Raw genomic sequence first — 15,394 nt, forward strand, 5'->3', positions numbered from 1 at the left:
TGATATTTTAACTACGAAAATCCAACCGAGCAGACGGCGTTTAATTAACCGTACTCTGCTAATACGGTGTGTTGACCACGATCGCCGCTAGGTGGCGCTTGCGTGTGAAATAATCTTCGTTTTTCGAGCATTTCATGAAATTAAATGATTTAGGCGAGACACAGGACAAGCACGATATTGTTGACAATCAGCTGCCTATCTATGATAATCATATTCTGAACCGCGAGATAGATACTGATGAAGTAATAAAAGCGATCTCGCTACTTAAGAATAAAAAGGCATCTGGCATCGACGGGATAACAAATGAATTGCTAAAAGTCAACCGATATCCCTATTTAGTTGATATTTTGCAAAACCTATTCAATCTTGTTCTAAGGACTGGCCATGTACCGGATACTTGGTCGATTGGGGTGATCAAACCGATCTACAAGAACAAAGGTGATCCCGACGATCCCGATAATTACAGAGGCATCACTCTAGTGAGCTGCCTAGGAAAACTGTTTACGAGCATATTGAATCAGAGACTATCTCTATTTTTAGATGCAAACAATATTATAAGTGAAGCCAAGGGTGGTTTCAGATCTAAATACTCGACAGTTGATCATATCTACACTCTTAAAACCATTGTTGAACTGTACCTTGGCCAGGGGAGAAGACTGTTCTGTGCGTTCGTAGATTTTAAAAAGGCATTTGATTCAATCTGTAGAGTAACTCTTTGGAAGAAACTAATTAGTAATTGTATTACAGGAAACTTCCTGAACGTTATTAAAAGCATGTACGACTCTGTAAAATCGTGCGTAAAATATAATGGCAATACCTCACAATATTTCACTGCCGGCAGAGGTTTGAGACAGGGCGAAAATCTATCACCAATCCTATGTTCACTCTATTTAAATGATATAGAGGCATTTTTCGTGGGTAATGGTAATCCAACTCTCTCATTTATAGAAAAGCTGAATTCGGACTGCGATCATGATCTTGACACCCTGTTAAATCTATTTATTATTTTGTATGCAGATGACACAGTTATCTTAGCTGAGGATGAAAATTCACTGCAGTCGCAGCTGGATACTTTGTATGCATATTGTTTAGAAAACGATTTAACGGTTAATATCGATAAAACTAAAGTTTTAATTTTTGCAAGAAGTAAATGTAGGATCAAGATAGATACAAAGTTTATGTTTGGCACAGATGAGTGTTGAATATTGTAAGCAAGCTTATCTGTATATCCTGTTGTTACGGTTTATGGTCGAGTTAGTTCACGGTTTATTACTCACATTATTTGTACCTTATATAAATACAGTATTGGGAATAAATTCTATGTCATTTTTGTATCTGCGATATACGTGGTGTGTTGTTGGTCTTTGGTGCGCCCGTTTAAGGGCCCGACTGTCGCAGAGTTTTCTACATTTTTGGTCCCTCGAGCCCTCGAGCCTGGCAGTACGTGATGGCGGAAGACAGACGACAAAGCGAAGGCTACAAAGGCCTTGTGCGGAAGAGGACAGCCCAGCGGGGACAAGTCACGATGATTTTGAATGACGCAGATTCGGTGGTCAATTCAAGAACAACTCAGGCGCCGGACATCGCGAAACTCGAACGATTAGTGCAGCGACTCGAGAGCAAGATCACGCTTCTGACTGACATAAATGAAGAAATGTTGGTGATGATGAAAGATGACAGCGTCTACATGCAAGTTTCGAATGAAGCAGAAGAGGCCATTTCGAATGCCACTGATCGTAAGTTGTTTTATGAACAATATTTGAAGAATACGACGTTAACCGCTACTAAAGTTAGAACTGAAGGATTTCGGAAATCCACACTTCCGACGCTTAAATTGCCCACGTTTACTGGGAATCTGCTTGAATGGTCTACCTTTTGGGGGTTGTTTGAATCAACAGTGCATAATAATTCAGCGTTTTCTAACATTGAGAAATATAGTTATTTGCTCGGTCAAATTAGTGGTGACGCTGTATTGATGGTCTTCCTATGACTTCAGAAAACTATGATAGTGCCGTTGAATTATTACAAAATCGTTTTGGTCAGACGCACCGTTTGTCAAAAGCATATTTGCAGGCTTTAACTGAATTGAATCCGCCAACAACTGAAGTTTCGTCATTAAGGCGTTTTTATGATAGTTCTGAAACGTATATTCGACATCTCGGTTCAATTGGTATTTCTACTGAATCCTACGGCGTGATGCTTGTTCCAGCTATGTTGGACAAGTTACCTTACGATGTTAAAATGTCTATGGCAATTATGTATAATAAACCTGATAGTGATTGGTGTTTATCTGAGCTCAGAGAAGCTTTACTTGTTCAAATTCAATTAAAGGAATCATGCATGTCACCAGAAACGAACGCGCCTATTCAATCGTTGCATTTAAATATCAATTCAAAACAATCTGTTAATTCGAAACCCGTCAGGAATGTTACTCGAAACTGCGTGTACTGTTGTAAATCTCATTTGCCATCAGATTGTTTTTATGTTACCGACGTTAGGAAGAGAAAGGACATCGTTCAAAAGGCAGGCTTATGTTTTAATTGCCTTGGAAAGCATAGAGTGAGTAATTGTCGGTCGGAAGTTTTATGTAAGTTTTGCAAAAAACGACACCACAGTAGTTTGTATTTTGCCGTATCCCGCATGTGGCCTGGTACCGGAAATCAGGCTGACATGAGCTTTAGTGAACCGGGTAGAGTTAAGCAAAGAAGATTAATCGTATCTAATTCAGCAACTCAAACTAATTCAGTGGTTGAAGGTGGAACCTGCCAATCAAACCAAAATATATCCTTGATAGAATTTGAAACCACAGCTGTAACGACTAATGCTAAGTTATTAGATACTGTTATGTTAAAAACTGCGGTGACGGAAGTTTCCGGTACTGATAAAACAATCATTGCTAATTTGCTTTTTGACGATGGGGCGCAACGGACGTTTATTACGTCTCAATTAGCCAAAGATTTAGGGCTTCCAATCACTAGGAAAGAGACAGTAAGCATATCTGTTTTTGGTTCTGATAAACGTAGTGTACATCATTTGGATTTGGTTACATTGAATGTCCGTTGCAATGACAGCTGTGTAGTTGTAAAAGCATTGGTAGTACCCGAAATTACTCAGCCTATATCGGTGAATACTGCATTCAGAGATATTCCAGAATTTAAATCGCTGCAGTTTGCGGACACTGTAAATTCTGACAAGATTAATGTTCAGGTGTTAATCGGGTCGGATTTTTATTATGATTTTGTGACCGGTCATATTGTTAAGTCGTCTGTTGGTCCTGTAGCAATTAGTTCGAAATTGGGCTATTTGGTTTGTGGTCCGGTTGGTATTTTTGCTGATCGTCCTGTAGCTGTAATGAGTGTATTAACAAGCGCAGGAAAAACGCCGGAATCAGTTGGTGATTTTTGGTCATTGGAGAACATTGGAATTATGCCAAATTCATCGTTTGATAATGATAAAGAATTTGTTACATATTATTGCACGGATTATATTGAAAAGCATGACAATACATACTACGCTAAATTGCCATGGCGTGAAAATCATCCAGTTCTGCCGTCAAATTTTGACGTGATAGTGAATAGAACGCATTCAACTATTGATAGATTAAGGAAATCTCCTGAGATGTTGGGAAAGTATTCGGACATCATTGTTGATCAGATTTCAAAGAATTTCATCGAAAAGGTTTCCGAATCTGAATTAGATAATTCTAATGTTAAACACTACTTAGCTCATCACCCAGTATTCAAACAGTCAGTGACGACGCCTGTGCGTATCGTATTCGACTGTAGTTTTAGTGTAGGCGATAATCCTAGTTTAAATGACTGTTTGAATAGTGGCCCTTCGTTGTTCAATGAAATAATTCAAATACTCATGAGATTTCGCTTCGGTAAAATAGGTCTAGCTGCTGATATAGAAAAAGCTTTTCTACAGATTGGGTTACACCCTCGGGATCGTGACGTGACTAGATTTTTTTGGCCTAAAGATCCAACCGATCCGAATTCACCCTTGGAGGTATACCGTTTTAAACGGGTTTTGTTTGGTGCGACATGCTCGCCTTTCATTTTAAACAGTACAGTTTTGTTCCATTTACAGAATAATTTGAATTCTGTTACCAACGATTTGATACACAACATTTACATGGATAATGTAGTTTCCTCCGTAGATTATGAGGAACAGGCCTTGGAATATTATTCACGATCGCGAGATGTGCTCGCTGAAGGTCATTTCAATTTACGTTCCTGGTCTTCGAACTGTTCTCTATTGAGGGAACACGCTCGAAGTGATGGCGTCTTAGAGAAGTCATTAACTGTAGACATTTTAGGTGTTACTTGGGATACAGAATCCGATTGTCTATCATTGAAATCTAGATCCATAAATACTCTAGAACCCGGTACACCTATCACGAAACGCACAGTAACGAGAGACATGAGTAAGATCTATGATCCATTAGGGTTTTTCACCCCAGTAACTGTTAAAATAAAGGTCTTTGTTCAGAGTCTTTGGAAGGATTCTTACGACTGGGACGATCCCCTGCCAGACGTTTTGTGTTCTCGGTGGAGAGAAATAGCTGGTGACCTAAGCAATCTTCCAGAAATCTCGTTACCTCGATGTTACTTTGCCGGTCGTGATCAAAATGCACAGCTAGAATTACATACGTTTGCTGATGCCAGTAAATCTGCGTATGGGGCTGTTTCATATTTGAAGTGTGGTGATGAATGTATCTTGATTTCTTCTAAATCACGGGTAGCTCCTAACAAAGAAACTACTATTCCAAGGTTAGAATTAATTGCAGCATTGATAGCGTCAAGGTTGACTGATTATATTTGTACCGCTTTAAAGGCAAATGCTCCAAATATCGATGTATATATGTACACAGACAGCCAGATCGTGTTATCATGGCTTAAGTCTAAAAAGAAATTAAGTGAATTCATTAGGAATAGAGTGTATGGAATAAGATCTTTGGTTGAGAGTACACGCTGGTATTATTGTAGGTCTGATGAAAATCCTGCTGATTTGCTCACTCGAGGTGTTGATTGTTCTAAACTACGTGAGTTGTATCAATTCTGGTTCCATGGTCCAGACTGGCTTATTAGTAATATTAGGCCGGAGTACCTTTCGATGGCCATTGATGATTCTGAAATCCATGTTATGTCCACTGATTCTGATGCCGATGTTTTCGATGCACCGTTACCGTTTGTTGATTAAAATTGTTTTTCTTCTATTGTTAGTTTGTTACGACTGTCTTCACTGGTGTTTCGATTCATCAACAACTGCAGAGCCGGAGTTACCCCGAGGCTTCACGGTAGAATTACAGCGGAAGAAATGCATTCCGCAGAATATTGGTGGATAAAATTCATTCAAGATTCTGAGTTTCCAAAGGTACGCGAACCATTGACGAAGGTTCAGGGTAACAAAGGTTCTTGCTTGGCCATTGTCAATCAATTACAATTATATATAGGTAACGATAATTTGATAAGATGTAGAGGGAGATTGCAAAATGCTCCTATCATCGATTCTGCTAAGACTCCAATATTACTCCCAAAATATCATTACCTTACTCGTTTGATAGTGTACAGAGAGCATTGTTACAACTTCCATTCTGGAGTTAATTCTACTATCGCACAACTCAGAGAGGTCTATTGGATTCCGCAGATTCGACAACTTGTAAAGAATATACTTGAAAATGTGTTGTATGTCGCAAATTATCATGTAAACCTTACAGGCTCCCAGATCCTCAACCCTTGCCTATATCTCGAATCACAGAAGTACCATGCTTTCATTTTACAGGCGTGGATTATCTGGGGCCTTTGTTCGTAAGATCGAAAAGTGGAGATTATGTGAAAACACACATTTGTTTGTTTACATGCGCGGTGAGCCGTGCAGTTCATTTGGAGCTTGTGTCAGATCTTACTACAGAACAATTCATATTAGCATTTAAGAGATTTGTGTCACGTAGGTCCGTACCTAGACAGCTCATTTCTGATAATGCATCTACGTTCACTTGTGCTAATGATATTCTGATCCGCATTTTTTCTGCAGTAGAATTTTCGACATATTCATCCCAACAAGGGATTATTTGGAAATTCATTCCAAAACGTGCGCCGTGGCACGGCGGATTTTATGAACGATTAGTATCTTTGGTGAAATCATCAATTTATAAGGTGCTAGGTAGAACCTCCGTGACATTTGATGAGTTGCATACTTTAGTTACGCAGATTGAAAGTCGATTAAATCAATTACGTATATATCTGATGATGTACGCGACCCGGAACCTCTGACTCCGTCCATGCTCCTTTGTGGACACCGTCTTACTTCTGTTCCGGTTGCAGATTTTGATAATACTGATCCAGACTTTCGTGTTGATAATGAGAAATTTGTGAAAAGATATAATTATTTGGATTCATTGATTACACAATTTTGGAATAGATGGAAGGGTGAATATGTGTTAAGTTTACGTGAGTTTCACCGTACTACGGGCCATAATTGTTGTGATATGAAGGTCGGTTCAGTAGTTCAAATTCACGATAGCGGTCCTCGTTTAAGGTGGCGTCTAGGTGTAGTTACTGAATTACATCGAGGAAACGATGGCCACGTGAGATCCGCATCTCTTAAAACATCAACCGGATTTACGAATAGAGCTATAAGTTGTTTGTATCCGTTAGAGGTTTGCGCTAAGGAACCCGTAATAAGTTCTTCAGTGAGTGATGCTCCAGTATCAACACGTCCGAAGAGAGCAGCGGCAGTTGCAGCAGAAGCAAAAATTCGTCAACTTTCGCGCCGGGCGGAGGAGTCGGATGATGATTAATTGCGCTCTTGAAATATTTATAATACTTGCTGTTAAAATCGAATTTAATTATTGTATGTATATCTGTATTTTTTATTTGAGGTAAACTAGAATGGTGTAAGAAAATGAAATTGTAATATCAAATTTGAGATTTATATTTTGCGGCGGGAGAAATGTTGAATATTGTAAGCAAGCTTATCTGTATATCCTGTTGTTACGGTTTATGGTCGAGTTAGTTCACGGTTTATTACTCACATTATTTGTACCTTATATAAATACAGTATTGGGAATAAATTCTATGTCATTTTTGTATCTGCGATATACGTGTGTGTGTTGTTGGTCTTTGGTGCGCCCGTTTAAGGGCCCGACTGTCGCAGAGTTTTCTACAATGAGATTGAGATCGTTGAGGACTATCTATACCTGGGAGTTAAGTTCAATTGGAATGGCAGCTTCGCCAAAGCAAAAAAATAACTATATGACAAGGCAATGAGAGCAATGTTCTCGGTAATACAAAAAGGCAGACGCTTGAAGCTCCCGATAGATGTTATGCTGAAACTATTCGATATGTGCGTCGCACCCGTTGCGTTATATGGTTGTGAGATATGGGGCTTTGAAAGCCTCGATTTATTAGAGAGTCTGCACTGTACGTTTTGCAAAATTATTATGAAAGTGTCAAAATATTCGCACAACCTGCAGGTATTAGCTGAACTTGGGCGGTACCCCATGAGTATCGAGGTAAAACGGAGGATGGTAAACTTTTGGCTTAAAACTGTTACCGGCAAAGAATCAAAACTTAATGCAATCCTGTACCGTATATCCCTCAATCTGTATGTACGCGAAAAACACAAGTCCCCTTGGTTATTGTATATAAAGAAAATATTTGACGACATTGGCTTATCTTACATATGGTTACAGCAATACATGGAAAATTATAAAACGCTCTCCAAGTACGTGAAACAAGTCCTCCGTGACCAACACGTACAAGAAATGCTTCAAAAAGTGAATGACGATCAGCAGTATGTTAATTTCAAACTATATAAGAACGATGTTAGGCTTGAAAAATATATAACTCAACTTGATGGAAGTCTTGTGCATAGCTTATTCGAATTCAGAATTGGTTCCTATTTATTACCGGTAAATAATCGATCGAACGCTCATATAGACCGAAGTGAAAGACTGTGCCCTGCCTGTAACACCGTAGGAGATGAGCTTCACTTCATTTATGACTGCACTTTGCTAAGTGATCTGCGTGATAATTCCATCCATTTAAGTATGTCCAGAAACTTGGAAATATTAAGGAATCCTACCCCACAATTAGCTAGATTTATCCAGTTAGGTTTAAGTTTATACAGATCCCTCCAGTGAATTGTGTATATACGTGTGATATATCTTGCTGTATATAATTCAATCTCTGTACTTGCTTAGTTTGTAAATAGTTTTATTACTGAAAGTTTGATATTAAATTTTGTTAATTCCTATTTTGTTTTGTATATATGTATATAATTCTGTTCATGTTTTGTAAATTTTTATATTCCATATTTTGTATTCAATCTTGCCTCCACGTACCATCTTATGGTTGGAGTGAAATAAATATCTTATCTTATCTTAACTCGCTCGAGTTTGACCCAGGCCGTACTATCACTGAGAACCGAAGTGACACCACGTTCTATTGTAGAAATCGAGGCTTCCGATTGTGGCAAGCCGGGATCCAACCGGTTACACATGTTTTGTGATATTATAATTCCATTTGTGGCAAGTGAGGATGCACCGTGTCGCTAGTTTGCATTAGGAACAGATGCCCACAAAAAATATTTCAACTTTATTTAATGAATGATTGATTTTTAGGCTTCGGTAATACATTTTCTGAGATAGTGTAACATGCTGTGATAGAGGCCGTCCACACATCTGAATTCGTCTGCCCGTCGGTGTTGGAGACACGCAGTACAACACAACAAAATGTAACGGGGGCTTTAAAAACTTCGATTGTCCGTCGTGTAAATTACTTGTTTGCGAACAGTATATGTGCTTGTTACCAATCTTATAAAATGGCAATTACATTCCAGACTTCTCGCAGAAGTGTTTATACCATCATGACGACGACGTCTATAATCGTAAACCAATTGATTAAAAGATGATCAATTTTCGATGGGACGATGGTGTAGTGCGAGCCTAATTTGCATACACAGATGAATGGTGGAGACATAACAATTGAAAATGAAACATTGAAATCGCATTCTCCTTCCATCTTTCTAACCAGGGCAGCTCGATAGCGATAAGTCAATATCCGATATTTTCAGAGTTCGCGAGAGATAGATTATTCCAAACCCAGCCCACTGCAGGCTTTCGAAAAATATGAATGATTCGGATGTGACAAATGGAGCTACAAGGCCGAACGACATCCTCAATGCGCGTGCGGTAACTCTAACGTGTTGGCAGCGTGTTTGACTCTAACGTGTTTGATTCTTTTTGATTAACGACCTTTACCAATTCGTGAACATTTAATCGCAATCAATGCCAAAATTAAGATAGCGTTTACACTGACAAGCGTGAATGATACAAAACAGGTTCTGGGACCTTGACCTTCGACCTACAGGACCCGAAATGTAATAAGTTAGTGACCCTACTCTTAGTCTTTAGGATAACCCATCCAAAAAATGGCACCAAATTATCTTCAATCCATGAGATAGAGCCCGGAAATGAAAAATACATAACAGCTTCTAGTAACCTCATAGTAACCTTGACTTTGACCAATACGACCAGGAATCTTATCAGTTACCCACGGTCCCTAGGACAACCCATCCATAGAATTTCAGTTAGTTATCCTATACCGTTTATGAGTTAGAGCCCGTAAATGAAATTCGCAAAATGGCTTCCTGTGACGTTGACCTTGGATGTAACAGGACCCAAAATCTAATCAGTTACTAACCACATATAGTACAACACAACTGTTGAATTTGAAGAAATTTTGTCGTTTAGCTGCTATGACACGGAAACCACTGCGTACAGGCGGACGACGAATTTAATACAGTATGCCTCCCCCCCCGCAACGCGAGGAATAACCCGCGGGAGGCTTTCACCCAATCCCCTTCCGAGGGTTATTCTGATTTAAATAGCTATCGAAATTTTGAGATGCTCCCTTATTGCTATGTCTTTATCCTGACCCAAGCATAACTGTATTTCTTTTTTCAGCTTTACAACTGATTCCACTTAATTTAATAATTCCATTTTGGTGTGAGTACTGGATTGTTGTTGACACCAATATTAGCCAGACGTGTTATCCATGAGTGCGTCACCTGTCGACGTTAACGAGTGAAGCCACTACAGCAACGAATGGCCGACCTATCAAACTTTCGGCTGACGCCATTCAGCCGACCGTTCAAGACAACGATTGTTAATAACCTTGGACCAGTCCTCGTGACGTTGAACCGTAATACGACAACCAAGGACAATTGTGCGGTATTCGTTTGGGCTTGCTACGAGCTGTACATTTAATCTCTGTCCGAGACTTGTCGACGTCAGCATTTATGCCAGCTTTCGAACGATTCGCTAGCACACGTGGTGCCCCCGCTATTATCGTTCGTGACGGCGCAACTTGTTTAGGAGGAGCAGATAACGAATTCCGTTAGTTGCAGTTTAGCCTAGATCGGGAAAAACTTCAAACTTACACGCGGAAGTACGATGTCCAGTGGAAGCTTGGTCCACCCACAGGACCACGTCATCAGGGTCTGGTTAAACGCATGGTGCAAGAAGTGAAGAAATCCGTGAGACATATCGTCAAAGCCGACAACCTAACATTTGAATGGGAGAAGTCTTCTCGATTATTGCCGGGCTACTGAATAGTCGCCAAATCGCCACTGTATCGCCTTCGCCTCTAGATGAGCCATCGATTACTTCCAAGCATTTTCTCGTTGGGCGAGGTTATTAACATAGTGTGCAAACGCCGTTTGAAGACTACGTTAGTAATACCCAAGCAAAGAAAAGAACTTTGCAAGATGATGGTGGACGGTTCCTGGTGAATGGTGTTTCGGTTTTTGGAACTGAACATAGTGTCATATTAAACCAACACAGTGCACACGATGACGAGGAACAGCCTAGGTTCGGACTTGATGCTGACGCTGAATTCATAAATAACAGGGATGCAAATCCCAGAATTGATTTCGATTGGTCCCAATACTTCATTGAGGTTGATCAGGGGATTAACAGGTTCAGACCTGAATAAAGCTACAGCAACAACATACCATAACATAATATGAATGTATCATTAAGTTATACCGATATGATAAATAAACGAACAGCTGCAACGCGATTTAAAACGTTATAAACTATTTGCATATGAAAACCATAACAAATCATATTCTATCATATATTCGTAAATCCTGATCTGAATATACACACGTGTCCCCGAGCTTTCACTGGCCATTTTACATGGTATAATACGAAGGTGATTTTGGGTGAAACTAGTGTCTCCAGTTAACTTAAGCATTACTTAGGAGCTACTGAACCTATATAAACAAACTATACACCAAATTTGAGATACGAAATGGGGATTAATTTCAGAGTTCCTGGGTTCAGATTGGTGCGTTGAGGTCATGTGACCTAAGTCAGCAATCTTGGATTCGAAATTACCATGCACAATTTCTGGAATAGAAGCCTGGAAAAATAGTAATCCTCAAAATAGAGCAAATTTCCACACAGATATAGATAACTACACTTCTTTTCTTTGATACGATGATAAAAGAAATCTATTTTAACAAAATATTTCATAGAAATATGGTACGGAAATATGGAACTCAACGGTGAACAATATCGTATTGATGGGGTTATGTTTGATCTGAGTGACCCCTGGGCACCGTCATTATTGTTCTCCACTTCTTTAGAATCAGTCTATAAAAAGATTTAGAAACAATTTTTGCGTTATTTGCTTGAGATAAAATCCTAATTTCTAATCATATATGTATCTAGGTCACCAGGTCTGTATGTTGCTTGCACAGTGTATGGCAAACAATTTATTTGTATGATAAGTTCATTATTCAAAGATATGATGGATATATTTCCAGCGCAAATGAAATTGCAAAATCCCTCGATTGATCATTCTGTCAGAACAATGACCTCTGAACAGCATCAATCGACAGATTACTGCACGTATTTTGAATAAAATTTATATTCGAATCCGCATTTAAATAGGTTTAGATTATATTAGATTTTTGATTGTAGTTTTATCAGTAGTTTAGTTCTGGCAGTTGCAGTTATCGTGTGCTCCAAGACTGACGTAGAAAAATGTGAGTTTTACAGGAAGTCTTTTTGCATAGTTTCAACAGATAATTGGATATATTGAAAAAAACACCAAAATTTCATTTACAATGATAATACTAAAAACGTTCGTGCAATGTTCTTGTAGATTTCTTCTTTACTTTCAGGAAGTAACTATAGTTGAATACTACTTTTTGTTTTACAGGAATTTCATATTCTATCGTTTGTTTTACATTTGTTTGTTGTGCTCATTGTGGAAATTTGGTAAGTCTTCTCAGGTTTTGCTTTACTGTACGTCTTTTGGAGCTTCGTTCACGCAGATTTTCAACCTATCTGATCGTTGTTGTTTTAACCTAACGGGACCGCAGTCTCTGAAGTGTTGTCCGTGCACTGTTAGCCGCAAGCAGGACTCCATCCCGTTTGCCACTCACGAGTTTTATCGAATGTTCGTTTATTTAAATACGATCGAAAACTGAATTACATTGCACAGGTTATAATACAGTGATGCAATTACAGATTGAACTTTTATTACAGATACCGTAATTTCTATCAGCGTTGAGGAAAGAAGCTTAGACCAGTTTGGCCATATGATGAAAGAATTGACAAAACGACCGGTATCAGATTTCAACGAATACGGCAACTATTGCGGGAAGGGAGGTAGTGGGCGCGTCCTTGATCAGATTGACAGGTATATAGCACCCAACAGTGACGATGAAATTACGTTCTATGCGATGATAATACCTTGCAACAAACCTACACCAAATTTCATTCAAATGCATTTAAAGCCATTGCAATGTAAGAGACAAATACGTATATTTCGATCTATAACTTCAAAAGACAATCTTCAATGTTTAACCGGAGTTAATTACTTTTTTTGACCTTTTTACTTAACTGGAAATTAAATTCAATATCCTTAGATCAGTTAAAGTACCAACTTAGATTTTACAGGTCCTATATTGTAAACGGTTATAGAACCAAAGCATAATTCCGCTGGCCTAATGCTGTTGGAATGCTGTAGAACCTGAATGAATTAAGACTGGTCTCAAGTTGTTAGGTTTGGTTATGGAGCCAACATTTCCTTTATTGGGTTTTAAGTTATTAACTGGTAAAAGTACCAACGCATCTCATTAATTGTCGGTTTGTTTTATTCAATACATATATATATCATTTTATTCACAGGTAAATTGTCACATGAAATTCAAGCTTAAAATCCCGTACTATTTTTCTAAAGGTGCTGTAAAGTGCACGATGATTGTTACGGTCGTATTAGCAACAACGAATGTAAAAGCAAGAGTTTTTGGGACATTCTGTTTACTTCAGTTTATCTGAATAGATACGCGTGGAAAATGCAAAATGGCGCGATCATTTGCGGTACGTATATCCAACCAGAGATATCTTAACGTCGATAGTGCCGATCACTTAAACCCGAATGTTGCACTTAGCGTTTTGAAATTACGTACTTTACTCAAATTCAATGTAAGATAAGTGACGACGTTTACTCGGTACATTTGAGGAGAACATTGACACTACAATCTGCGTCCGTGTTGCAAAGATGGTACAAAATCCAACATTGAAAATAAAAGCAGCCTGAACCCTTTCGCTGGGTACTATTTGAATAATCTACGAGCAATAAATCTGTGTTTATGTTGATTTTGATTTCAAAATGAATTCATACGGTTTTTTAATGAAGAAAGACTCATCAAACTAGTATCGGTTATGATGCTAGTTGTAAGAGCTTTAAACGACGATAAAATGTTTGGTACACAAAGTTTGAACATCAAGGTAACCAGTGACTTAGATCTCGATGTTAATTTTAGTTCACGTCTTTGTTTACATAAATTAGTTTTATTATAATAGAAAACATTCTAAGCACTTTCTATGAGATAGAGCATTTCAACGACTGTAAGACATCCGTAAAGCATACTGATGACGTTTTAGCAGCCAGGTGGCTAGTTTGTCATCTAGTCGAAATTAGGTTAATAGGTCAAGTGTCACGTGTCAGGGGACATCGCCGTTATCTATCGGATTACATCGTCACAACCCAAATGATATCGCCAGTGAAAGGGCGAAGCAGATGATATGAAATTCGACACGTCAAAAAGTGCATTGTATCGTTGAGCTAATAGATTATTCGGCGTTTGTAATTAAGCTCACGAGATCTTATGATTAATTCCATATTTAGTGCATTTTGTTTTTTACGAAGATTCTTTTGAAGATTCTCATTTTTTCTACTAGAATCAAGAAATAACAGATGTGATATGGTACTGTGCCAATGCGACAAGAAAAAAAAATTCCAGAAAACAACAAAAAACGTATATGCGAAGAGATGCGTAATAAGACTGATCAATCAAAGGGGATGACTACACTACTACATTTATGATATGACTTGCGGATGATATCGAAACTACAAAATAGAAAATAGAGAGGTAACCACCAAATAAATAAGATCATTTCAGCGCTCCCCGGTCCGTACCACAAATGTATAGCACGCGGTTATCTAAATGGTATGGTGGCTGATTCGGGCCATACAAAAAAAAGATTTCTGTACGGCTAAAGCAACGATAAAAAAATTTTCACATTGGCCCGTTTTTTGGTTTTCTCGCGCGAGAATTCGGGAACTTTGGTTTTTATCCAGCTTCTAGCCAGTCAGAAAAAATTTCCAAACAGAAATGTTTAGTTTTCTCGTGCGAGAAAACCAAAAGTTTTGAATTCTCGCGCGAGAAAACCAAAAAACGGGCCATTGTGGAAATGTTTTTATTGTTTGCTCTAGCCGTAAAGAAAAATTTTTTAGTATGGCCCGAATCAGCCACCATAAAATGGCGAGACAAATTATTGCGATTTATATCAGAACTATATCATTATATTTGCGATGGTCGCGCGTCAAACTATACGCATAAGCAGGTATATATCTTTTTTCACTTGACAAATTCTTGAAAAACATTGAAAAAAAAATTTAGTATATAAGTTACGACCTATGATCTGTCTGATAGAAAAAAGGTATCTCTTATTAGCCGTAAATTAGTCAGTCATTCATTTATCCTTCACATTGTGCGTATAGTTCACATACCACCCGCGGTGGCTCTATTTATGATGTTATCTTTGACGATCAACACAAGCACATGCGCGCGCTAGTTCGCGTAGCCTATGTGCGTAGCCTATGAAATAAACATCGTTTGTCACTGACCGACAGCACCACTCACTAATATACGTTTATCGTGTCATATATAAGAGTAGCAACAATATCAGGAGTTCGAAAACGATGTAATGCCCCTATGAAATGCCTAGTGAAATGACTGGAAGCCGTTAGCGTTTGGCAGAGATGACGTCAGAACGCGCACCTACTAAACAAAAGCAATGACAGTG

General features: G+C 38.5%; 1 protein-coding gene across 1 annotated transcript; it reads left to right on the forward strand.

Annotated features, from left to right (window-relative positions):
• Positions 1-1,447: 1,447 nt before the first annotated feature.
• On the forward strand, positions 1,448-5,347 carry LOC141910041 (uncharacterized). The gene is made up of 5 exons (XM_074800739.1): positions 1,448-1,736; positions 1,997-4,008; positions 4,090-4,772; positions 4,989-5,044; positions 5,226-5,347. The coding sequence occupies exons 1-5, from the start codon at positions 1,448-1,450 to the stop codon at positions 5,345-5,347; spliced, it is 3,162 nt and encodes a 1,053-aa protein (XP_074656840.1).
• Positions 5,348-15,394: the final 10,047 nt, after the last annotated feature.

The sequence above is a fragment of the Tubulanus polymorphus genome, chromosome 8, assembly GCF_964204645.1.
Source record: "Tubulanus polymorphus chromosome 8, tnTubPoly1.2, whole genome shotgun sequence".
Classification (NCBI taxonomy): Eukaryota; Metazoa; Nemertea; class Palaeonemertea; order Tubulaniformes; family Tubulanidae; genus Tubulanus; species Tubulanus polymorphus.